General features: G+C 55.5%; 2 protein-coding genes and 1 long non-coding RNA gene across 3 annotated transcripts in view; 1 reads left to right on the plus strand and 2 right to left on the minus strand.

Moving 5' to 3' along the window:
• LOC109380772 (uncharacterized) overlaps window positions 1-5,838 on the minus strand; it is a 23,815-nt gene extending 17,977 nt beyond the window's left edge. Inside the window, exon 1 of the long non-coding RNA XR_002123557.1 lies at window positions 3,761-5,838. This is a non-coding gene — a long non-coding RNA (uncharacterized LOC109380772). The remainder of the gene's footprint in view (window positions 1-3,760) is intronic.
• Window positions 3,097-15,434, plus strand: THRA (thyroid hormone receptor alpha). The gene is made up of 8 exons (XM_019638660.1): window positions 3,097-3,447; window positions 5,845-5,912; window positions 6,489-6,589; window positions 8,425-8,572; window positions 9,208-9,413; window positions 10,409-10,555; window positions 11,189-11,447; window positions 12,019-15,434. The coding sequence occupies exons 1-8, from the start codon at window positions 3,395-3,397 to the stop codon at window positions 12,267-12,269; spliced, it is 1,233 nt and encodes a 410-aa protein (XP_019494205.1). The 5' UTR covers window positions 3,097-3,394; the 3' UTR covers window positions 12,270-15,434.
• Window positions 15,435-15,590: 156 nt separating this feature from the next.
• NR1D1 (nuclear receptor subfamily 1 group D member 1) lies at window positions 15,591-23,298 on the minus strand. Its single transcript, XM_019638659.1, has 8 exons — window positions 22,623-23,298; window positions 19,567-19,902; window positions 19,214-19,302; window positions 18,969-19,113; window positions 17,975-18,618; window positions 17,481-17,666; window positions 16,757-16,967; window positions 15,591-16,082 (listed from the first exon to the last, which is right to left on the minus strand). Exons 1-8 carry the CDS (start codon window positions 22,651-22,653, stop codon window positions 15,883-15,885), a joined length of 1,842 nt encoding a protein of 613 aa, XP_019494204.1. The 5' UTR covers window positions 22,654-23,298; the 3' UTR covers window positions 15,591-15,882.
• Between the last annotated feature and the right edge of the window lie 1,623 nt (window positions 23,299-24,921).

Genomic DNA, 24,921 nt, shown 5'->3' on the forward strand with positions numbered 1-24,921 from the left:
CTTCTCCCCTTTTCTGGACCCCCTCTATATGAATATGTCTTTCCCTCTGTGGTTAGCAAGGAGGAGGGCTGGGCTTTCTTTAGAGCATTAAGGACAAAGTTTAAGGGCCCCAGACAGGCGGGGTCAAAGCCACGAGCAGACACTCAGGAGAGCAGACTGTGTAGAACTGGGGACTAGATTTTGGGGGCAGAGTCCCTTCTGGCAGCCCCAGGGGTCCTTTGGGAAAGTCCCTTGGGTTTGCAGGACTATGGAGTGGGGCAGTCTGGCAGTGGGAACCTGGCATGGTGCCCACGGATGCCGCATTGGGCGCTTGTCTCGGTCCCCCCGTTGTAGAAGCTCTTAAGCTTAATGAAATGCTTCCCCCTCCACAGGCACCTTGCCCACACTGCCACCCAGTAGCTCTTATCTGACAAAGAGAGGGTGGGTGGCCAGGCCAGCCGACAGGTGGGTCTTTGAGTCCGGCTGTCCAGGCTAGTCTGAGAACCCCATAGCTCCACCCGCTCTGCTCCCTTGGGACTGAGCCTTGCCTCTGCAGGGGATGTGCCAGGAAGGAGCGGAGGGAATTAAGCTGGACTCCAGGAGGAGGGGAGAGGCTGCCCTTCAGGGTGGGTATCCTTGCCCCAGCCCCCTTTCCTGCTGACCTTTCTCTGCCCACAGCTAACTCAGGCTCACGTGGTATGTGCCTCCCCACATGCTGGGCCCTCTGCTTGCTCTGTGTCATCTCAGAGGCCCAGGTATGTCCCTAGAGAGATGACAAGAAGCCTCTAGGGGTTCCAGCTTCTTGCTAGGTGCCAGGTGAGGGTGCCGTAAGCAGTGAGGGCAGCACCTTGCTTCTCTGCCCACTGCCAGAGGCTCAGTGTAGCCTGGGCTGCACTGACAGGCACCAGGGCACCATTCAGCTCAGCTCGGAGGTGGGGCAGAGAGAGAACCTTCCCCTCCCTGCAGCGGGCACGTGCAAGCCCTTGGCAGTGCCCAGACACATTTGGAGTTAAGGCTGGGCTGGAGAGGGGGAAGGGAAAATAAACATGGTGGCTTAGGTTGGCACTGCCCCAGGTGTGCCCTGTAGCAACTGGCAGTAGCAGGGGTGAGGGAAAAGGGGGCCCTCCAGAGCTATGGCCCGGGGCAGGCGCTGCCCATGGCACGTGGCTGCTGCTGGTGTTCCCTGCCTGGCCTAGCCCACAACTGCTAATACCCATTCGCACATACCCTGGCCCTCTTCGCTTGCCCCCAGGGCCTTCTCCCCAGGGCTGCCCCTCTCTCAGCATGCCCACTCCTGTGCCTGCCTCCTCCCTTCCCCGGGGGCGCTTGGGCCTCCGGCTGGCGAGTGGATTTTTCCAGCCTCTGTAAACAAGTGGTGGCAGCTTGCCAGGTGGGTAGGAGACAGGCAGGGGCAGCACCGCAGCCAGGGTGTGCCAAGCACCGAGGCACAGCCTGGGGGTGGGGGGGCAGACGGGGAGACACCCAGAGAGAGAGAGAGAGAGAGACATTCAGATGCCTACAGACAGACCCAAGGAAGCCTCATTGGGCACAGATAGAAGTGGAAACGGGCAACAGAAAATAGCCCTCTATTGTCCAGCCCAACACCCAAGACTGCCCTGGCCCCCGACCCCTCACTGCTCTGGCTGAGGGCAGCAGGCCCCGGTGCCCAATCCCTGGGCATCCCCACCCACTCCTCCTCCTCCCCCCACCTCCACCCCTTAGGGCTGGCTACGCCATTATAAATTTATAACAGGAATTTCTCCACAAGCCAAGAAAAACTTGACCTACTTTCTTGACGGCTCTCTGGGCTAAGGCTCCCCGCTCGCACCCCCGCCCCCCGGTCTCCTGTCCAGCCCCCAGTGCCCAGTCCTGGTCTATGGGGGTACCAGAAACAGAATGGGCCACCCTTCTGTCCTCCTGCCACGTTCCCCACGCTGGGGGCTTGCCTGAGTACAGAGGCCCTGTCCCACTGCCCTGCCCTGCCCTGCCCATGGCCTGACTTATCTCACCGCTCCCCTCCTACCCTGGCTCCTTATCAGTTCCTGGGGGTGGGGTGGGGGGCCCAGGGGCGAGGTCTCTGGTGCAGCAGCCACGTGATGAAGGTTGTGTGTAGGGAGCTGCACCCTTTGTCCCCCTCGCACGTGCCCACACCTGCTTGTGTGTGCAGACAGTAAGCCTCAGGTCTGGAGCCTGTGGTCAGAGGTACAGTGTGGAGGAAAAGGGGGGCCCAGATTGGCACTGCCTCGAACCCCAGGTAGCAGAACAAGGCTAGCAGTCAAGCCAAGCTTCAAGCTTTTGCTCCCTGAGCCACCTGCTTGCTAGCTGTTGTGAACTTGAGTCACCGACCAAGCTTTCTGAGACTCAGTTTGCTCATCTGTCAAGTTCTGCTGCCCACTGCAAAGGGCACATATCTAGTTAGTTAGCGTGTGTTCCTTTCCCCTTCCCCTTGCCATCCTGGTGGGTGGTAGCTCAGCTAAACCAACTGGGATATCGGTCCTCAGACTGGGAAGTGTGATTTGGGGCCTTCTGTGGACAGCTCTGGAGTCCTTAGGAGGCCAGGGTTGAAGAGTTATAGCTTGGCCAGCAGCCGGGGAGGTCGGCTCTCCACCATGGTTTTCAGTGTCTCTCTCTATTAAGGTACTCAGATGGGTATTCATGATCCCAGCCCCTTATGCCCACACCCCACCCTTCCTTCACGAGTACCCCGCCCCGCATGCCTGAGCTGAAAACTGCTTGTCTCTGGTCCCCTCTTGCCCTTTATTATGATGAGTTTTATCAAAACTTGGCTAGATTAGTGGTAACAATAGCTCACGTTTAATAGACACTTGTTAAGGGCCAGGCACTACTGAATGTGAGGATTGAGACATGGTACATGGATGATCTCATTCTTTCCCTCCATCCCTTTCCATGTCTGGGGCTTTAGGACATGGACCTCCAGTCTTGCCTGCTATACCTGTTGATCTGAGGGCTTATCCTGGTCCTCTCCCTCTGCCTGCCCTCCATGCACACTACCATCATATGAACCCCAGGAGCCCAAAATGTTGCCACCGAAGGACTCGTATCTGTTCACCCCCACCATGGCGCCGCCTTATCCCTGCCTTTCTCCTCTCTCTACAGGGACTTCTGGACAGGACAAGACTCTGAAGCTACTCCCCGAGCCCAGGACCCCTCCCCTCACAGACCCAGCTTTCCCCCCAGTGCCACCATCTGCCACTCCCTGGCCCCTCTCACCGCCTGTCCCCCTTGGGGCACAGGGCATGGTGTGAAAGGCCAAGTGCTGAGGCGGGCACCATGGGTGCTGTGCCCTAGGCCTGGGTGGCGGGGGGTGGGTGGCCTGTGGGTGTGCCGGGGGGGCCACTGTGCCCACCCCAGTCTCTTGGCGTGCTGGAGGGCATCCTGGATGGAATTGAAGTGAATGGAACAGAAGCCAAGCAAGGTGGAGTGTGGGTCAGACCCAGAGGAGAACAGGTAATAGATCTAGCAACTAGGTCGTGCCAACTCCTAGGCAGCAGGCATGGTCACCTGGCTGGGCAAAAGAGAGCTGAGCTTGGGCCTTTAGGGGAATGGGCGCAAGGCCAGCAAGGCTACTGCGTACCTTTGCCCAGGAGATGAGGTCATATTCACATGTGGCCGGGAATTAGGCTCCTGGACTGAGAGATGCCCGTTTTGGAGTGGGGCGGTGATACAGAGCAGAGAAATTACATGCAGCAGGCACGTGGCCCCTCCCTAGACAGTACTGGGGAGTCTCAAATGCCCTCAGTGTCCCCTCAGCCACCCTTACCTGAGCATGTGGAATCCAACAGCCTTGCCATTTGCTTCCTTTCCTTGCCAGCCTGTTCACATCTGACCACCAGTGTGAGGTCCACATGCCATGGTGCATGTGACATGACAGTTAATGGCACATGCACCAGTAACTGTTGGTCACAGCCCACGCTTATATTTGGAAACTTTTGGGAGCCCCACAAGCTCTTCCTTGTTCATGAGCAAGGGCATGCATTGCCATGGGGCTCCTCCCAGGAAGTGGAAGTGAATGCCAACTGTGAAGGTTTTGCTCACACGTGGAGGAGGCATCAATCCTGCACACCTTGCTAGGGATGGGCTACCTCTGATCTGCATGGCCCTTGAGGAGCCCAGAGGGTCTCGACCTCTCCGGTCAACTCCAAGTGGCTCAGAGCTCTGGTGTGGTGCCCCTGGAGCTGGGCACAGCCTGTGCCTATGGCCAGGGATAGGGTGGAGGAGGGGGTGCTCTGGGGAGCAGAGTGGCTGTTGCCTAGGAGACCAGATCTTGAGCCAGGAGGCCAGAGGCCTGGCCAGGCAAAGCCCTGGGGCCCAAGACTGGGTCCCTGTAGGGGTGGTGGAAGTGGATGGGGCTGGAAGTTGGGTAGGGCACTAGGGGTTTCTCCCTCCAAGCCTCACCCCAGGGGGAGCTCTGAAAAAGAATATCTGACGTGTCACTGTGTCGCCCTTACTGGTAGCCTCTGTAGTCCCTGCCCAGACTTCTGTGGGTCTGGGATAGTCTGCTCCTAACCGGAGAAAGGCGGGAATCCTGGTTCCTGGTCCCCCAGAGCTGCAGCCCCTCCCCTCCCCCATGTCCCTGCGCCTCCTTGTGGCTGTCCCTGGGATTGCACCTAGAAGGTGTAAATCTTGTAATTGGTGAGGACCGCCAGCTCAACTGGGGCTAAGGTGGCCCGGGAGTTTGCCCACACCCTCCCCTCTTGGAGGTGGGCGGGAGATCTGACCTCCCAACGGTTGTAGAAATCAGACAGGGGTAGTCCCCAGGGAGCGTGGAACACAGAGCTGTCTTTGACTGTGACCCTGGCCAAGGTCACTGTGTCAGTGTGTTGGGAGCTGCATCAGGCTCCAGGGGGAGGGGCCATGCAACATGCAGGGTGTGGGGAGTTATACAATCCGTGCATGCATGTAGAAAGCTTATGTAACCTGTGTGTGCTGAGGTTATGTAACACGTATGTGGAGAGTCTGGCAACATATATGTACAGTGGCTGCGGTCGCCAACACTGTGCATGGAGAGACTTAGGGTCCTTGTCCTGGCTCTGATTCCAGTGCAGAGTGTCACCAGGCACAAGTGGGGCCTCGGTTTGCTGCTCTGTTAAATGGATGCCGTGGACAGGGTGACTCTGGAAGTTATTGTCATATTCTTGGTTCTAGGTTCTAGCTACTAGGCACTGTATAAGGTCATGTTCACATGATTGCAGTCACTGTGGTTATTGAGCATGTGTGTATGACCTGGAAATCAAGGAACATGTTTACTGAGGGGAGGAGGGTGGTATTATTAGGTGCCTGTCCAGAGGGTTGTATAACACATAGGTATATCCTAGAGGTCATATAACACATTTGAGAATAGCCTGAAAGTTATACAGATATGTAGATCCTGGTGCTTATTTACCATGCTCGGGTTTATACGGAAGACTGCATAGTTATTTATATGCAGTGGCCTTGTGTTGCATATATATGTGTGTGTTTTAAAGGTTATATAGCTTTAAGCATGTCCTGAAGATTTTTTCTGCGTGAGTCATGAACTGAAGGCTTAAACATGTAGATATCTTGTGGATTATGGGTATTTAAGGTTCTATGATTTGTGTGTGTGTGTGTGTGTGTGTGTGTGTGTGTGTGGTGGTGTATGTTAGGGCCCTAGAACATGCTTGTGCTTCAGCCAAGCCCCTTCTCTGTCTCCCTGAAGCTTCTAGATAGCTGGACCCTGCTTTTGTCAGCTGACCTGGGGGTGGGAGTTAGAATGAGGACACAAGATGCAGGGAGTTGGTCCTGGGGGCTTATATAAACCTATTGGATGAGAAGGGGGCTGCCCAAAGACAGCTCTGTGATTCTGCCCACTTTGCCCCCATCCAGTGCCAGGTCACCAGATGGAAAGCGAAAAAGAAAGAACGGCCAATGTTCCCTGAAAACCAGCATGTCAGGTGAGCCTGGCTGCATGTGCCCTTCCTCTCTGCCCTCAACCCCACGAAGCCAGGCCAGGGCTCTTCTGGAGGCTGGGCATGCACCAGCAGCTCCCGTGTCCTGTGGGGAGAGCCTCCTAGAGGGCTGAGGATGGGCTTGTCTGGAGGTGAGATGATGGGTGATGTGGGCTTGCCTCAGCCTTGAAGATGGATTAGGTCAGGAAGGCCCTCTTCCCTTCTCCAGGGGGCCCTTGGCTGAGACGCCCACCCTCACCCTGGAATCAGGGCCTTGGCTGAGGGGCTGAGAGGCTGTATTCCTCTGAGATGAGCTGCTGACCTTTGCTTCTCCTCCTGCATCCCTTGCTCCTTAGATGCAGCAAGAGGAAAGCCTGAATGGGCAGGCAGAACTCTGGGATTCTCCACATTCTTAGGGAAGGGGATGGACAAGATAACCCCTGATGGGTCTCTAGGATTCTACCCTTCAGGGAGGCTGGGCTAGGGCATGGGTCAGGAAGGAAAAGTCGGGGGGGATGGAGAAAGTGTAGGAGCCTCTCTGCTGGGGTCCAAGCCATGCCTGCCTCCCTTCTTCCCGCCCAGGGTATATCCCTAGTTACCTGGACAAAGACGAGCAGTGTGTCGTGTGTGGGGACAAGGCAACCGGTTATCACTACCGCTGCATCACTTGTGAGGGCTGCAAGGTATGAACCAGCCAGCTCCTGCCCCTCCCCCACCACCTGAACCCCCATCTCACTCCCTGTAGGCCCTCAATACTTGGTACAACAGATGGCTCTATAAACATGTAACCTAAAGCCCACCTTTCACATCATTATCATGTCTCTTATTCATTAATCCATCTGTTCGTTCATAATCCCTACCCTGCTCCTGATAGGTAAAAAAAAACCTAATCTCTCTGAGCCTGAGTTTCTTCATCTATAAAATGGGGATAATCATGCTACATAGTGTTGTGGGGAAAATTAAAGGAGATCATTCACACAGAGCATTTAAAACAGTGATAGGCACATAAGAAGCACTCAGTAAATGCCAGCTATCATCCATCCATTCAGCATGTAAGGGGTGTTGTATGTACCCTGCCCACAAGCTGGCCACAGCCTACCAGAGAGAGACAGACATCGGTGGAAACCAACATCAGTGTTTTTCAAAATGTGATTCACGGGCCACCTGCAGTACTAGTTAAATGCAGATCCCCAGGCCTCAAGCAGAACCTTTGTGGTGGAGCCCAGGAATCTGCCTTGGAGCAAGCCCCCCAGTTTCTTCTCCTGAACCCAAAAGGGTAAGAACCCTTTGCTGGTGGGGCATGGTGGAGCCCAGAGGAGAAGAGGATGGCAGCGTCTCCCTGGGCAGAGGGGACAAGGTCATAAACTTGGGGAGGCCATTAGACTTCACTTTGGACATATCAACCTGCATGATTTTTTTCTGGGATCATTACCTCCCAAAAATGTAAAACCTTCCAGGAAACAGAAATATTTAAAGATATGTTAAGGCTTCAAGTTCCTGCCTTTCTGGGTGTCAACCAAACCAAGACCACCAGGGACTTAGCGTCCCATAGCAGTGTCCCTGGATATAAAACAAGCAATGTAACATAGACCAAAGAGACTCACCCTCAAGGACGTCTGAGTCCCAGAGGAGCATCTCAAAAGGACAGAGATGCCTGACCCTACCCCTAAAGAGTTTGGTTTTATAGGTCTAGAGTGAGGCCCAGGAATCTGTATTTTTGGTAAGCGCTTCAGTGATTTTAATGCATCCCAGAGTCTGAGAGCTCAGACCTTGGCGTCCCATACCTCAGTACCAGTTCCGACTCTGCCGCCCATTTAGCCATTTGGGCAATTTAAGCAACTTAAGTGACTTTGGGCAAATCGCATCTCTCCAAGCTTCAGTTTTCTAGTCAGCAGAATGGAGACAGTGGTAGCTCCTACCTCATGGGGTTGACATGAGTGTGAAATGGAATGATGCATCAAAGAAAAGGTTTACATGTGTCTGGCACATAGTGTGTGTTCAACATGATATATAGAATTGAAAATTTTCTTTTAAAGCTACTAGAATTCATACCCACTGCCATATTTAGACTTTTTGACACCCCCCCTCTCCCAATTTCATGAACTCCACGAGCATGGGCAACAGGCAGCATGGATGAGAATGGTTTGGGGGTCAGTGTTGTTTTTAGAGTCATTTCGCAAGATGGAAAATTCAGGGATTAATTGGACTTCCAACGTTGCTATCCCTTCAGGCCTCGCAGAACCTCACACCATCCATCCCAGGCCCGGATGTCCCCACTGCAGTCATCCTCACCTCCAACACCATCCCTACCCTAGTAGCCCCACCCCTTAGCAGCCTGGGGAGCTGAGGACGTGTGTTTCTAAGGTCCTAAGTCCTGGCAGAGTCCAGTGATCCTGGGCTTGCTGTGTCAGGAGTATGCCAGGTTCCCTCACTAATCCCCCACCCCCTCAGTGAACTGCATGGTTGGTTCAGGAGGGGGGAGATCATGACCAGAGGCTTCGTCTCCCCCCAACCCCAGGGCTTTTTTCGCCGCACAATCCAGAAGAACCTCCATCCCACCTACTCCTGCAAATATGACAGCTGCTGTGTCATCGACAAGATTACCCGCAACCAGTGCCAGCTGTGCCGCTTTAAGAAGTGCATTGCCGTGGGCATGGCCATGGACTGTAAGGGGACTGGTGGGGGGAGTCGGGCCAGGTGACTGTGGGTGGGGGTAAGTTCAGGTATGGCAGCTCCCTTCTGGGGTACCCTCAGGGCCCACAGGGCAGAGTGACAATCCAGGTCAGGCCGATGGAAGGAATGTTCAGAATCTTGGCCTCTGCCACCCTCATCCCTGGGGAAAGGGAAACAGAGAGAGGATTCCTCTCTGGGCGCTGCGCATGAGCCCCAGTGCTTACTGCCTTTCACCACTCCAAGCCTCACAGGGACTTGTTGGGTGGAAGGAAGTCCTGAGCACCCCACCGTAGCACAGTGTTCCCGACTATCAGAGAAGACACCCCACTTCTGGGTGAGAGAGGGCATCTTTCACTGGCTAGGGATTGGGGGTCAGGGTCTTCTAATAATTACTATCACCATAACCCTTTAGACCAGAATCTGCTATGCCTCTGAACCAGCCCAAAGTAGAGTTGATGTCCCAGGGATTATCATGATTCAGGTTGTGCCACCCAACTGCTAAGTGACTTGGACGTCGCTTAACCTCTCTGGCCCTCAGTCTCCCCAACCTGTACACTGGGAAGAGTAGTTTCTGAGAGGGTTGTGCAGAATGTCATGCAAAGGGTGTGTGTCTCCCTGTTGTTGACAGTGGTTCTAGATGACTCAAAGCGGGTGGCCAAGCGCAAGCTGATTGAGCAGAACCGGGAGCGGCGACGGAAGGAAGAGATGATCCGATCACTGCAGCAGCGACCAGAGCCCACTCCTGAAGAGTGGGATCTGATCCATGTTGCCACGGAGGCCCATCGCAGCACAAATGCCCAGGGCAGCCACTGGAAGCAGAGGCGGAAATTCCTGGTAAGGAGAGACGGGGGTGGGGGCGAGCGGCAGCCAGGTACCTGGGCGAGGAGAGCAAGCTCAGGGTCTTGCCTCCACCGGGAAGCCGTCTTAATTTAATCCGACCCAAAGCTGATACTCTCCACACCTTTGTGGCACACCTGTATATGTGTCACCGCTGTCTGGGCCCTGCCTATTCCATCCGATTGGGAGCTCCGTGAGGACAGGGCCTTGCCTTCCTCACTGAACCTCTAGTGAACAGCAGCGAACTCTCCTCTTTTTTCCTGTCCACAGCGACTGGGAGGAGAGGGTGAGGACACAGTCATGTAACAGTATTTTGGGGCACCTGCTGGGTGCCAGGCATTGTATTAGGCCCTGGCAAAACTGAGTGCCAAGTGAACAGTCAGCTCGAGTGTAGATGGTTGGTTGTATTTGGTAGGGGAAGGCAGAAAACATGTCTGGTTCCTGGGGGTGGAACAGTGCGCTGTCTGTTGTAATAAGAACACAGGCTCCAATACCAAGCAGATGTACGTGTAACGGTCAGGAATCAAACTACCTGGGTTTATATCCTGGTTCTACAACTTACTAGTCATGTAACCTTGGGCTTATTAGTTAGCTGCACTATGCCTCAGTTTCCTCATCTGTGAAATGGAGCGCATTATAATATCTTACTTACAGGGTTATGGGAAGGATTACATGAGATAATATATGTAAAACATGTAGCCTTAACGCCTGGCCACATATTAAATACTCAATAAATATAGCTTCTATTATTATGACATTACTTCTACTACCGTTATGATCATTTGTTATTATTAGCAGACTTGGAGCTCTGGCTCTGATCTATTCACTGCCCCAAGGTGAAAGAGATGCCTTAGGCCTGGGACATAGCACTCCCAGATACTGGTGGCCCATCTTCCCCAAGCTGCCTTGGAGCTCCCCCTGGTGGGCAGGGAGCCTCAGTGAGAGGTTAAAAGGGGTCTGCAGCCCCTGCTGACCCCCATCTTTCCCTCTAGCCTGATGACATTGGCCAGTCACCCATTGTCTCCATGCCGGACGGAGACAAGGTGGACCTAGAGGCCTTCAGTGAGTTTACCAAGATCATCACCCCGGCCATCACCCGTGTGGTGGACTTTGCCAAAAAACTGCCCATGTTCTCCGAGGTGAGTGGCAGATGGGAGGAGAGACACTGGAGGGAAGCCTGGGGCTGCTTCCCAGGCTACCCAGTCTCAGCACGTGCTCATCTGAGTTTCTCTGGGCAGGGAGCAATTCCTTTAGGTTAACACACACCCAGAGTACAGCGTGTACCATCTCTCTCTTCTCTGTCTCTCTCTTCTCTGTCTCCCTCTGTCTCTCAGCATATCTCTCTCTCTCTCTCTCTCTCTCTCTCTCTCTCTCTCTCTCTCTCTCTCCTACCTTATCCCTAAGGAACCAGCAGGTGCCCAGTCCCCTGAAGTCTATGTGGCCATCGCAACTCTTAAGAGAGCCTGGAAGTTCTTATCTTAAAGAGCACTAACTGGGGACAGGCTGCCATACTAGCTGTGTGACCTTGGCCATGTTGCCTAACTCTCCTGTATCTAGGTTTCCTCATTTGCAGTGGAGATGGAGATAATGATGGGATAATTGTGAGGTTTAATGAAATAGGGCATGTCTGTGGCCCAGTGCAAGTTTAGTTGTTCAGAGTACATGTTACTGGCTAAGGCCAATGGTGGCCTCGTAGCTCCCAGGGGGCACCCACAGGGGACACTTTTGGAGCGGGGCGTGCTGAGTGTTCCTGTGGCCCTGCCGCTCTGCAGCTGCCTTGTGAAGACCAGATCATCCTCCTGAAGGGGTGCTGCATGGAGATCATGTCCCTAAGAGCGGCTGTGCGCTATGACCCCGAGAGCGACACCCTGACGCTGAGTGGAGAGATGGCTGTCAAGCGGGAGCAGCTCAAGAATGGTGGCCTGGGTGTAGTCTCTGACGCCATCTTTGAATTGGGCAAGTCACTCTCTGCCTTTAACCTGGATGACACAGAAGTGGCTCTACTGCAGGCTGTGCTGCTAATGTCAACAGGTACCTGCTGGTTGACTGGGAGGGCTAACGTTATCCTCCATCCTAGTCCCTCTGCTCGTCAGCTTCTCTGCCCCTCCAAACCCACCCACAAACTGTGTCCCACAAGTTTACCTCTGTCATCCAAGACATCTTCGTCACCCAGGCCCACCCTCTGTCCCCTGTCCCCTGCTGTGTCACCTATCCCCCCTCCGTTCTGTTCCCCAGGCCCATCTCTTGCTTCCCAATCCCTCCTCTGCTCTTTATCCCATCTTTACGCCATTCTTTATCTCTGCCCCCATCCCCTCACGACCCCTATTACCACCCCACCTCTCTGACCACCAACCCTCCTCTCCACCCACAGTGCTGACCTATCTCCAAGTTTCCTGTCTTTTCCGAGGCCCGCCTCTCGTCCCTCTGTCCTCTTGGCTGATCCCTCCATATCCCCGTCCCCTTAGCCCCCCTCCCTCTGCCCTGCGGTTGCTCCTACACATCCCCCCACCCCCACAGTGTTGTTTTCTCTCCTCACTGCCCCTACTCTCTCCCCTCTGTCTCCCTTCACCCACTCACCCCCATGCCTCTTGTTTTCCTGCAGACCGCTCAGGCCTGCTGTGTGTGGACAAGATTGAGAAGAGTCAGGAGGCGTACCTGCTGGCGTTCGAGCACTACGTCAACCACCGCAAACACAACATTCCGCACTTCTGGCCCAAGCTGCTGATGAAGGTGACTGACCTCCGCATGATCGGGGCCTGCCACGCCAGCCGCTTCCTCCACATGAAAGTCGAGTGCCCCACCGAACTCTTCCCCCCACTCTTCCTCGAGGTCTTTGAGGATCAGGAAGTCTAAAGCCTCAGACGGCCAGAGGGTGTGCGGAGCTGGTGGGGAGGAGCCTGGAGAGAAGGGGCAGAGCTGGGGGCTGAGGGAGACCCCCACACCTCTTCTCTCCTTCCTCTCATCCTCGGATAGATTCAGCTCCCACACACACCCCCGCACTACCCCGTCCCTCCTCAGAACCTCCAGCCCTGGGACAGGGCAAACACATGAACTGGCTATGAAAAGGACAGTGGGAGGCTGGGGGACCTTGTCCTGCAGTTCCCAGGACCCCGTCCTCTAAGAAGATAGGGGAAGGGAGGGAGAACTAAGAGGGGACAAGCCATCTTGACTGTAGGGGACAGGAATGTGGGGTGGGGGAAGATGCCCTCAACTCACCCCCTACACACACACATGAGAGAGAGCCCCCCACCCCCAGTTCCTTGGCCTAGGTTCCCCCTCCAGGCTAAGGGCCTCTCTGCCTCCCCAGATGCCTGGGTGCAAAGAAGGGCTTGGCTTGGCTCCTCCCTGGAGGTTAAAAATTATAGTCATTCTAACTGCACTTTGGAAACCAGGCAAGGGGAGAAGATAAATGAAGAAAACCTAGATAGAAAAAGAAAAAAGAGAGAGAGCGCGAGCGATTGATAGAGATGATATTAAATTATTAACTGAAGCTGGCCAGAGGGGAGGATCCCCCCCTACCACCCCCATGCACTTTGAGAGCTGTCCCTCCTCCCCCCAAATCAGAAAGAACTGCCCCCCACACCAGGTCCCCAACGTAGGGCTGCCGATCAGAGCTGTGAGTTAACACAACAGGGTCCTGGCCACCCCCCTTGCCCTGCCCCTCCCTCTGTGCCCCTTTGGCACCCCCACCCCAGTACTCCCTCTGCTCTCTGCCACTCGTGCCCGCTGAGTTCCATCTACCTCTCACGCTGGATGCCAGCTGGCCCCTCACCAGCCTGCCCTGCTGCCTGCACAGCTCCCCTTTCAAGTGCCCAGCCCCAGGGGCCTCTCCCTGTCCACCGCCCCCCCCCACTCCTTCTGCACCTTGGCACCCACACAGGAAAAACTGTGGCTCAAACTCCCGCCCTCCTCACATCCTGCAGTATTAGCCACAATCCAGATGCTGCTGCACTCGGGGCGAGGGGGCTGTGCGTTAGCTTCTCCCAGAGCCTCCACCCCCTTAGGACTCCGTTTCCCATATGTCTTCTGGGCTCTCTCTGACCTCTGCCCTCCTCCTTCCCCACTCCCACTCAATTTACCAACCCAGACTCTGGGTGGGCAGGCCCCAGGAATGGGGTGCTTTGATCAATGGCACTTAGTTGAGGCCCCAGGGGAAGGGGCGGTTGGTGCTCCTCCTTTCTCTTTGAAGCTCTTTAGGCCAGCCGCCCCTCGGCCCCTGGGACCCCTTTCCCCTCTTCTTTTCTCTAATTCAGGGACTTTGGCTTGAGCCGCCTCCCACCCTCCTGGTGTGGAGTGCTCTGTTGGTCTGCACTTGGGTGAGCTGCCTTCCTCCCTCCTCCCTTTGGCTAGCATCCACTCTGCAGGGGAGAGGGTCTGAGTAGGTAGCTCTCCCATAGGTGCGGCAAGGGGAGGGTGGGGAGGGACAGAGCAGACCAGAGGGCCCTGGGCTCAGGGCTGCATGTCGGCAGGGATGAATGGGTGGACACAGATGCCCCCCGGAAGCCATGGGGAACGGGGCAGGGGCAGGGGAGGGGTGCCAGGGCTTCCTGCGCTTTGCACTATTGGGGCAAAAATGTCTTAAGCAGTGGGGAACCTGCCACCCCACCCTAACCCTCAGCCTGCCACAGCCCCCTACACACACACACACACACACACACACACACATCCACACACCCACACACGAAGGCAATGCTATGCTGCCCATCAGGGCACGTCTTTCCCCCACTGTTCAGGTGTCCTGAAAGGGGGGGGGGCCTGGAAGAGCATCCACTGTCACCTGTGCGTGTGCCTGACCTGTCCCTGCTTGGGCTGGTGGGCTGCGCCTGCTGTCTTTGTCTCTCCCTCCTTCTCTCCTGGGGCACTGATTCCTCCTGTCCTATGGGAAAGCCCTCTTGTACCCTCCTCCTACCCCTGGGGGCCCAGTGGAATTCCTGACCTGTCTGCTGTTTCCCCCATTCCTCCAGCCCCAACTCGACCCCTCCATCCCCATTCTCAGCCATGGACATGGTGGAGAAAAGGCCTTGAAGAGGCTTAGCCTCTTACAGGCGCTTGGGAATCCCCCCACCCCTCCCCAATCATATGAGCTGTGACCGCCCCCCCCCAACTCTTCCCGACCCCTCCCCCTCACTCTCAGTGATGTGGGGTGTGTGTGTGCATTTCTCTGCGTGAATGTGTGAGCGAGTACATGTGGTGGGGAGGAGCTGGGGGGACTCAGGAGTGCCACGAACCTGCTCTAGAGAGGCAGCTGTCCCAGTCCCTGCTTTGGAAGTGGGCGACAGGGCCCTCTCCTGGGGGCCATTGGTGCTAATGAGGGGGATGGCCTTGACGTGGGTGCTTAGCGTGCCTCCCCCAGTATTGGCCCGGGGCACTAGGGCAGGCAGGGTGGGGCAGCAGGTGCAGTATTGGTGGGAAGAGTGGCTACTGAGAATAGGATGAGGGGGCCAGGCCAGGACAAGGGGGTGCCAGAGCCATGACCACTACCCCGCCCCCACCACCTGCCTCTCCATCTCAGTATTCCCCGTCCCATCACTCATAACACACATACCTCATCCAGCCTCCTCTCTGCTCAGACTTGGGGAGGGTGGGGGTGGAGGAGCCCCTACCCCTTCCCCTGGTGGCGGGTCTACAGGGCTGGGAGAGGGCAGGGCGTGTGACATAGACACAGTCCATAAGGGGGACAGTAATTCCTGCCCTGGGAACTCCTGGGTTGGGGGAGGGGGACACTTCCCTGGAGGCGCTACTGAATGTATGAGAAGCTGGTGCTGGGGTGGGGGGAGGGGGGTTGTGGCCAGAAACAGGGAAGGAGGTAGGTCCCTTTCCCAGGGAGGGGTGGGGCCAGTAGGGGTGACTTGGGGGGGCTCCTACTCCTGCCCCACGTTGACAATCAGTATGTCTGTTATGTGCGATTTTTCACCCCGTTGTGTTTTGGGTCAGGATTTTAAAGAAAGATATTTTTATGGTAATTGTTGCTCGTCTATTTTACTATATATTTATGTAATAAATATATGATGAAAATAACCCCCTTGGGCGCCCCCCCCCTTAGACTTGCGTGCTGTTTCCCTGTATCCTCCCATCTGCTGGCAGAGTCCCGCCCCACAAACTGACCAGATGGAGAGGTGTGCCCCCAGACTTGGCAATATTTCCACCCCACCCCCACAACGAGCACACACCACAGAAGCCAGCTCAGCTGTGAACTATTGGATTTGAGACAGGAATAGAACAAATTGGGGGGCTAGAGAATAAAGGGGGGGAGTGGTTTAAATAGGGGAGGACGGGAGGTTCAGTAATGGGGGAGGGAGGCAGGTATTTACAAGAAGGCTCGGGGGGCCAGAGGCTCATCTTGGAATATTTTATAACAATATAAATAAGATTCTGGTTTGCTTTTCCTTTTCGTCTCGTAAAGGAGAGAGAAGTGCAGAGTTCGATTCTGTACAAGGGGGCAGCGGCAGAAGGCCGGCCGGGCGGGTCACTGGGCGTCCACCCGGAAGGACAGCAGCTTCTCGGAATGCATGTTGTTCAGGGTCCGCAGGTCCGGCAGCTTGAGCAGCAGCTTGGTGAAGCGGGAAGTCTCCAAGGGCCGGTTCTTCAGCACCAGAGCCCGAAGAGCCCGCAGCAGCGTCTCCTGGAGCTGCTCCACCGAAGCGGAATTCTCCATGCCCGAGCGGTCTGTGGGGAAGACGACAGCAGTGAGGCAGGCTCCCTGAGCTCCTCTGACGAGGAACCGGAGGTCTGCAAGGAGGAGGAGGACGTGGTGGGCAATGCAGCCTCTCCCTGAAACCCCTCAGAGGGCTGAGGGGGAAGGAGGAGGAGGGGAGCACAGACTCCTCCTCCCAGACCTCTGCCGCAGAGCAGGAGGTGCCTGAGAGCTGGGAGCATGGGCTCAGCAGGGCTGGTCACCTCCCATCCCACAAGGCCACTCTCCTTCCCTGAACAGGCCAAACATATCCAGGCTCCCTTGCTTTGTGCTCTGTAGTTCCCTCTGCCTGGCTGCCCTTTCCCCGCTATCCCTAACCACCCCACCCCCCACCCCCGCCTGGCAATATCTTAATTGTCCTTTGAGGCCCCACTTAAATGTCACCTCCTTGCCCAGCTCCCCAGGCAGAAATAGTTGTGTTTCCAAAGCCCTTGGTTCATGCTTCTACTGTGACACTTATCTCACTGTTTTATAATTAGTCGGGCATGAGTCTGTCTCCCAAGCTAGACTGTGTCTGAATCATGTCTGTATCCCCAGTGCCCAGCGCAGGGCCTGGCATAGAGTAGGTACTCCATAAAAGGTGTGTTGAATTTGAACTGCGTCCGCCTCCTCCCCGGGGTCAGACTCGGGCAAGAGCTTGACCTACCTGCAGAGACAAGCACCACCGCGGTGAAGAGACCCAGCTCCTCCTCGGTAAGCGCCAGGGAGTTGAGCTTCTCGCTGAAGTCGAACATGGCATTAAGAAGGTCTCCCATGCCCATGGCGCCGAGCTCCTGCAGGCTGTAGGTGGTGCGGCTCAGGAACATCACCGTCTGGTCCTTCACGTTGAACAGCGATGCGAAGCGCACCATCAGCACCTAAAGGGACAGTCATCCTGAGTGGGGTGGCAGGAGCACTTGCCAATCACCCCTAAAGTTTTCTGAAGGGTTTACTGGTGCTGCCTTAGATTTTTCAGTAAAGAGCGGGGATAGTTTCTGAATGGGTAACGGTGGTGCTGGAGGTGGGGGAGGGGGGAACCAGGTGGGAAGATGGGGACCATCCCACTGGTTTTGGAATCCCAACAGGCCTGAATGAGTCTCAACTTTGTCACTACCTGTGACCTTGGGCAAAGCACTTAACCAAAATTAATTTGCTCAGGCCTGAAAGGTGGGTAGCAGTGTGCCCTAAGGTGTTATTTTAAGGCAATGGAAAGTGATTAGACCCCAGCTGAGAAGACAAGTCCCAGCCATCCTGAGGCATTCTGTCCCCTCCTCATCAGTCAGTCTTTAAAGACAAAGATACTGGGCTTTCTTTCCAAGCCTTTCAGAGCCCCTGCCTGCCCCAGACACCAAGCCCAAGATCAAGAGCAGGAAGCACAGAGAATCACTCACCTCAAAGGTGCCAGCCTTAAGCAGGGTGACCTGGTCATGCTGAGAAAGATCACGGAAGCCAGGGATATGCTTGGCAAACTCTACCACCTCCCGCACAGCGGGTGTGAAGCTCATGGAGAAATCTTCCCAGATCTCTTGCACGGTTCGCCCACTGCGTCCATGGGGGTACATGTTCATCGGACATGCCTGGAGGAGGAAGGGATTTGGGGAGGGGAGTATCAGTTAGGCTAGCTCAGATGGGCTCCCCCAGCAGGTCTGGGACCTAGATTCTGCCTCGCTGAAGGGCTGTGGCCCTGGACGATGGGTCTTTCAGGTAAAGTAGCAACAAGGTTCAGGTGGAGATCAGGGATTCCCAGGCAGAGCCCTTGCTACATGGCCGAGCTTTCTCCCCTGGGAAGAGGATATCCCTGTGTTAGCCTCCAGGCACACCCAGCTGCCCTAAGCTAAATCCAGTCGTCTGGGCCCTCTGCCCACCTCACCCCTAGTGCCCTCACCAGTAGAACGTTCTTGGAGTTGCCCTGCCGAGGACTGTTGGCCGGTGCTTCACCTTCTGGGGCTGGGTACACGTGGGTGGGGCATAGACGGTGCCCATTGCTGTTGGGCTGGTGGCAGCTGTGGTGGGCAGTGCCAGGGGGCCAGGTGGGAGGATAGGAGGAGGGAGTCTGGCGTAAACCGTTCAGGGCCTCATTATGACGCTGCGCGGCCATGATGTTGTTGTCATTGGGGACAGGCAGGCAGCCCTGACTTTCCCAGTGATGTGCAGTGGTGGCCGGAGGGCTGCCTGATGCATGGTTGGCATTGAAGTTGCCAGGTGAGGTGCCCAGCTTGTCATGGGCATAGGTGAAGATCTCTCGGTGGGCCCGGGCTACCTGGGATATCACATCTTCCATCGTGGGCTCAGGACTTGGGGATCGGGGAGGCGTCAGCTGTTGTGGGAACTGGGAGAAGCCCACCAGGGGTGAGGGGGCCGGAGCCGGGGGTGGTGAGGGTCCCATGGGGCCTGGGGTCGGGTGCTGGGTGGGCGAAGTCTCCAGTGGGCACTGGCTGCTCAATTGGTTGTTGGCCAGGTTCATGGCGCTCTGCATCTCCGCGAGCATCCGCTGCTTCTCTCGTTTGGGGATGCGCCCAAAACGCACAGCTGTGACAGGATGAGAGCAGTGTCAGGAAGTTCTCATACACACTCACATGCTTCTCTAACTTCCTTCCTCCCGAAAGGGCAAGAACCTGAAGGCTTGGGGTTCCACATCAAAACAAAAACCAGCAAAGCCACACCCATCAAGGGGGTTTTCTAAGTAGGGATTGTGGTAGGAGGTAACCAGAGGGACTGATGGGAAAGATGAAATAGGGGCATCCCCTATGGAAATGAGGCTCACGGTAGGGCAAGTCTTAGTTTAGGACTTTTTATAAGGGAGAGATTAATTCAGACACTTTGGGTAAAAGGAAGGGGGAGAGTGTGGGGATGCTTGTGGGGCGACAGTGCTGCCTCACCATCTCGGGACATGCCCACGGAAAGACACTTCTTGAAGCGACACTGCTGGCAGCGGTTGCGATTGATGCGGACGATGGAGCAGTTCTCATTTTTCAGACACCTTTTGTACTGGATGTTCTGTTGGATGCTCCGACGGAAAAAGCCCTGGAGGGTAGGGGCAGCTAGTGAGCATCTCTGCCTCGGCCAGACATTTGTGTCTTGGGGGGCGTCACCTGCCCCTGCCCTTAACCCCAACCTGACTCACCTTGCAGCCCTCACAGGCATGCACGCCATAGTGGAAGCCGGAGGCAACGTCCCCACACACTTTACACAGTAGCACCATGCCATTGAGCTCTGTGGGAAGAGAGGGGCAGTGGGTGAGCAGGGGGGATGTCTGGGGGGCTGTAGATGGAGGTTTTCTGGGCTGGAGATTCTGGGGGTAACACTGAGGAGCAGCACCAGTATCTAGGGGGCACTTGAATGACCAGACTGGGCTGGACAGCTGGTGCAACTCTAGGAGAAATCTTCGAGGCCAGGGTAGATGTCACATGGATACCAAACTCCTAACCTAGGGCGGGCCACCTTCCTTTCCCCCAGATCAGCTGGAAATGTACTCACTGGTGATGTTGCTGGTGCTTTTGCTGGGGGACACTCGGCTGCTGTCTTCCAGGGCCACTTGTAGACCCCCTGGGGGGCTTCCATTATAGAAGGAGGAGGAGGAGGAGGAGGAAGATGAAGAAGAGGGAGAGCCATCATCACTCAAGCTGGGTGGAATGCTCCCAAAGGAGCGAGCAGGGTCCTGGGTGAGGGAGCCAGTGGGTGACGGTGGGAAGTAGGTGGGGCAGCCTTGGGTCAGGGACTGAAAGCTGCCATTTGAGCTGTCACTATACAGGGACTCGGGGCTGGTGCGGCTTGGGGAAGAGCCGCTGGAGCCAATGTAGGTGATGACGCCACCTGGCAGGAGAACACAGGAAAGGGGGTGTTAGCCACCACATATCTGGTCGTAGGGCACCACTCTGCTCATTCCCCACCTGCCTCCCCCAAACACTGTTGGACACTCAGAAGTTAACCATGTGGAACCCTAATCTTAAGAGTCCCCAGGAGAGCCACAATAAGCAACTCGCCAACACATACTAGATATGGCCAACCAACACCCATGACCCCTTTGCAGGATATATTCAGCTTCTGCCTTGGGTTTCAGGTACTTCCCTAGAGGTATGTCCACTGTGGGTGTCTCACGTATGAGTATGTACCCCCCTGCCCTGGATGCCTTCCTTGGAAATACTGACTGCAGCTAATGACTTATTTGTCAGCGGCAGACCTGGGGCTGGGATGAGCAGCTGAGATCCATTCATAAGGCCCAGTCTTCCAAAATAAACAGCTGCTGATTAACACCAACACCATTCCAGGGATGAGACCAACGAGGGGCAGCTAGCCAACAGTGAGGTGAGTGGAGGGCTTACAAGAGTAAGATAGTCACATTCCCCCAAAATTGGAAGACGTATTCTCTGAAGGTGCCAAAAATACCAAACCTGCCCCGTCTGGTTCCCCTGGCCTCCAATAGCCAGAGTCAGAGTAGAGTCTCTCTCTGAGTCCAGGAAAGGCAACAGTGCAAGTTGCAGGAGGTAAACATGAAGGACGAATTGCCCAGCCTATGGCTTTGGAATTCCACCTTCCAGATCTCTCAGCCTGGTGACAACGACCTTGGCTCTCTGGCCACTCAGGGACTTTGGCCCTCTGATTACATTGCCAACCAGGTGGCCGTGTTCCCGTGGTATCAGCAGAAGAAAAAGGTGACCTGCCTGCCACACCTCTGCCAAGCACCTAGTTTGGCCTGCCATGGGAGGGGTGGGAGAAGGGAGGATCCCAGGACACAACACGTGTGAGCCGACACAGGCCATGCTACCGTGTCTCCAGAGGCACATGTTTTGCTCACCCACTGACACACACTAAGCTGGGCAGGGCAACCCTAAAATAGCTCAAGGTTGGTCAGGGTGAACCTAGCTCCCTGTAAAATAGTTGCACAACAGATCAGCTCCTACAGTTTCAAGGCTGACATGGGGGGTGAGATATTTATTTGGTAGTAAATGAACTTGACCTAGTTCTCCCATTCGAAAAAGAGTAAGACTCCTCAAAGATACTTCCAACCTGGAAGTGAGGGACACGCTCAAGAGTCTAGTTCTAGATCTAGAGCTATCACCACCAACTTGATGTGTGACCTAGAGTAAATCAACTCCCCTCTCTGGGTCTCAGTTTTCCTTTCTGTGAAACAAACAAAAAGATGAGACTTAATACCCTTTCAGCTATGATTCTGGGATGTAGTTGTTTTTTGGGGGGAAGTCCTTAAGAGACAAACTGTAGCTTGTTTGTGGGGATGGGGAGTAAGACAGCGTTTGCAGGACTAAGGAAAGAGATGCTTGGGTAACAAAGAATTTGGAATGGGAAGAAGCTGAGTCTAAAGGCAGTACGGTAAATAGGTGCAAAAAGAATAAAGAGGAAAGAAGTGAGCAGGGTAGCTAAATGTGAGGTCTCTTTGAGGAGCGTAAACATGAGGCCACGCGAGGTCAGGGATGGCTCCATCTTACTCTGCTTGGGTGATGGGGAGGAGGGGGGACCCGGGCAGGCGGACAGGAAAAGGAGGCAGGCGGGGGCGGTGAGTCAGCCCAGCTTCACCCAGATCTCGGCAGGGCGGGGCGGGAGCCGAGCCCTCAGCCGGCCTCACGTCCCCGCTCCACGTGTGCCTCTTGCACGTGGCTCCCCAACGAGGAACCCCGGAACTCAAGGGCCCGCCCTCTCAGCTTCCCGTCAATCCGGAGCAGCAGCCCCGCCCCCGTCCCGCCCCTCCCGGGCCACGGGGTCCTGGGCTGGGCCCCCAACGCCAGTTGAGCCGGGACGACTGAGGGGAGGAGAGAGAGGAACACGCGTTGCCGGGGCGACCGGAGGGCGGAGCTCATTATGTAACGAGGCCGAAAGGCAACGACCAATGAGGTGGCGACCACGGCTTCTGCTGAATGAAAACAAACGCAGCACGTGGGCCCGGCTCTGCAGCCATGTGAGCCCTCCGGGCTGCCCCGGCGCAGTGGGTATCCTCCCTGGGGCCAAGCGCCACTCTCCCAGCTCCTCAAGTGCCGGTCCCTACTGTCACTGAGGATTCCCCAGTGAGATCCGACCCATTCCCCCAGCCCCTCCTGTCTTGGAGTTCCCGATCACCCCACTGCTTCTCAGGTTCCTTCCAGCCTGCGGAAACTAGGGGAAGAGAATGAGAGAAAGGAGAAGGCCCTCTTTCTGAAAAAGCCAGGCATGCCACAGCAGCAGGGGGTGGACAGATGGGGGCGTTTGGGGGCACCGCTCCAAAACTCCCAGGCTCTCTAAACTGTTCATCTCACCACCACATATACCTGCTCTCCTATTCCTCCTACCCAGGACTGTCCCAGTCCTTCAGGCTAAAGAGAGCTTTAGGACTCTGAGGGGTGCTGTTGGGGAGCCTCTGGGCACATTGCCAGGCCGAACAGCCGGCTCTAGAAATCCCAGCCTGTGGCCCTCATCACGCTAGCAAATCCCTGCGCCGACGGAGTCCCTCAGTCCCTTACAAAGTTCCTCTTGTTCTAAGGCATAGATGGAAGTGAGGAGACAGTGACATAGAAAGGATGATGACAGTAAAGAAATCTCAGTACCTGTGTTGTTGTTGGAGTCCAGGGTCGTCATGTCTTCACAGGCTGAGAGCGCTCATTCAAACTGAACCTTGACACAAATTGGAGGCTGCAATTGCCGCTGTCGCCCCCTGGGCACTGGTTGAGGGCGGTGAGTGGACCCCGCGGCTCTCGATCAGGATCAGAGGTACCCTGCAGCAAGGTCTTGGGATGGCCGGACTGCAGCCCTGCAGAAGGGGAGGACTCTGAGGCAGCGGAGGTCTGCTTTGCATGGGAAGAGCAGAGAGAGTATGGGGGAAAGGGGCCGGGGGGGAATCCGCCTGCAGTAGTTCTAACTAGAAGGTAGCAAGGTGGGTCGGGTCTCTGCAGTGCACCCGGTGCCACTGCCCGACGGCTCCGCAGCGCTGCAGGGTAGCGAATCTGGAGCTCCCGGTGCAAAAGTCCCAGAGGGAGAGAGGTTGCAGTCAGGAAGTAAGTAGGTGATGGGAGAAAAACAGGACACTCAGGCGCAAAGAAGCGAGACGTGTGCCCTGCTACGTTCCCTCAGCAGCAATATTTCACTCTGCCAATCTCAGCCGCCTTTTGCCCCAGCCTTTTTCCCTGGGACAGAGGGCTCTGCGCAGGCGCCAGCAACCCAGGGTTCCCGGGCCGCACGCGGCACTGGAGCAGGTACCATGTGATCCCAGGGAGCGCCTCGTGCCCCAGTGACACACTTTTCCAGCAGCAGGCACGTTGAGCTCCGTGCGCCTGCGTAACGATAAGGCTGCCGGGATTTGTAGTCCACTGGCTAAGTGGGCAGACTGCGTATGTTTCCCCCTTTTCTGCCTTGCAAAAGCTCTTGCTGGGACCGGGGAGGAGCTGAGAACCGGGTGGGTGGGGTGCGCTGAAGAGTCAGGGTGGCGTGTTTGGAAAGCCTGTATGGCAGAGGCATGTGAATTCCTGGGGAGGGACTGGCAAGCTTGGCTGCTCTCTGGGAGATCAAAGCTAACAGGCCTTTTCTGCAAACCTTGCAAACGTGAGGGCTTCACGTGATTGCAGAACTGACCTCGCCTTGAGGTTACTGGTGACACGGGGAGAGAAGACAAGTAGGGGAGGGAGATATCCCCTGAGTCAGTAGCTTAAGCTGAACTCCTACAGGGCCAAGTCCTGAGACCAAAAGGAAATGTGACCCCTTTCCCCTTCTACTCCCCTTAGGGAGAGCACCCCTAGGGAAAGGAATGGCCATGGGGGTAAGGATGCCCCTGGGGACTCCTTGTTTGCTTGTATGACACCACCCCACCCATTGGAGGTGACTTTGCAGTGAGTCATTTCCCTTTGTTTGGGAAATAAAAAGGACAAGGGAGGGGAACTTTATGGTGAAAGTCCTTTAAGGTCCTAAAGTAATGGGGCCAGAGGTGAGGCAGAGGCCTGGGAGCATAGTGACACCCCCTATTCCCACCAACCCCAGTTCTTGAGGGTAGCTGCGGATTCCACTGAAGGTAACTCAGAAGGGAACACCCAGGGTTAAGATCGGTTAAGATCATCTTAACCCTCCCTGCTTTACTAATGAGGAAAATGAGACTTAGAAGTGACTGGCCCAAGGTCAGATGTCCATTGCTCATCTGCCCACCCTAAACATGGGAAGATGGGGAGATGAGCAAATGAAACACCGAATAGGGGTTAGGAACAGCCAGCATCACCCTTCAAAGCAGCAATTACCCCATTGGTAAAAACAGGTCTCAAGTAGAGGTCTATCCTATTTGAGAACTTGGATGGTGGGAGAGAGAGAAAAGCCTCTTCTTCAACCAGCCAAGTGAACCTGGGACACGGGCTGCTTTCTGCTCATTCTTCCTCAGTCCCAGTGCTTTTAGGAAGGGTATTTTTCCTCCCTCTCTGCTTATTCACAGGCAGCTCCTGGGGCAGCGTTGATGGATGCCTGAAACCTGATGGCCACCAGCGAGAGAAAAGGAGGAGTGTGGGCACCAGGGAAGGAGTAAGCTGGTAGTAGGAAGTGGGCTGAGAAGACAGTGAGGTTGACTGAAGGGGTGGCAGCTGGGCAACTGGCCTGACCACTCATCCCAGCAGACTTTGACTCCCAGTAGAAGACAGGATCCCTAGAATGGGCTCCCTAGAATGGCTGGGAATTTAGCTTTGTTTCCTTTCCCCCCCAAAAAAAAGTGGAAGAGAGAGGGCAGTGGGCTCTTTCTTGTCCTACCCTGGCCTTTTGGCCCAGAGCCTGGGAAGCTGCAGCAGAGCGTGGGAGGGACTGGGAGGGGCTAGGACAAACAAGGAAAGAGGCTTTTCAGGAAAACTTGGTTCAGAACTCAGCCTCCACCTCTTCTCC

Source organism: Hipposideros armiger, unplaced genomic scaffold, assembly GCF_001890085.2.
Source record: "Hipposideros armiger isolate ML-2016 unplaced genomic scaffold, ASM189008v1 scaffold_40, whole genome shotgun sequence".
In the NCBI taxonomy this organism is placed as follows: domain Eukaryota; kingdom Metazoa; phylum Chordata; class Mammalia; order Chiroptera; family Hipposideridae; genus Hipposideros; species Hipposideros armiger.

Excerpts from the sequence above, each read along its gene's own strand:
- THRA (XM_019638660.1), top strand. The coding sequence starts at position 3,395 with ATGGAACAGAAGCCAAGCAAGGTGGAGTGTGGGTCAGACCCAGAGGAG. Across the intron at positions 8,573-9,207 it reads CGTGGGCATGGCCATGGACT|TGGTTCTAGATGACTCAAAG; the intron begins GTAAGGGGACTG and ends TGTTGTTGACAG. Across the intron at positions 10,556-11,188 it reads AACTGCCCATGTTCTCCGAG|CTGCCTTGTGAAGACCAGAT; the intron begins GTGAGTGGCAGA and ends GCCGCTCTGCAG.
- NR1D1 (XM_019638659.1), bottom strand. The coding sequence starts at position 22,653 with ATGACGACCCTGGACTCCAACAACAACACAG. Across the intron at positions 19,903-22,622 it reads GGACTCCAACAACAACACAG|GTGGCGTCATCACCTACATT; the intron begins GTACTGAGATTT and ends TTCTCCTGCCAG. Across the intron at positions 17,667-17,974 it reads ACTCCAAGAACGTTCTACTG|GCATGTCCGATGAACATGTA; the intron begins GTGAGGGCACTA and ends TTCCTCCTCCAG.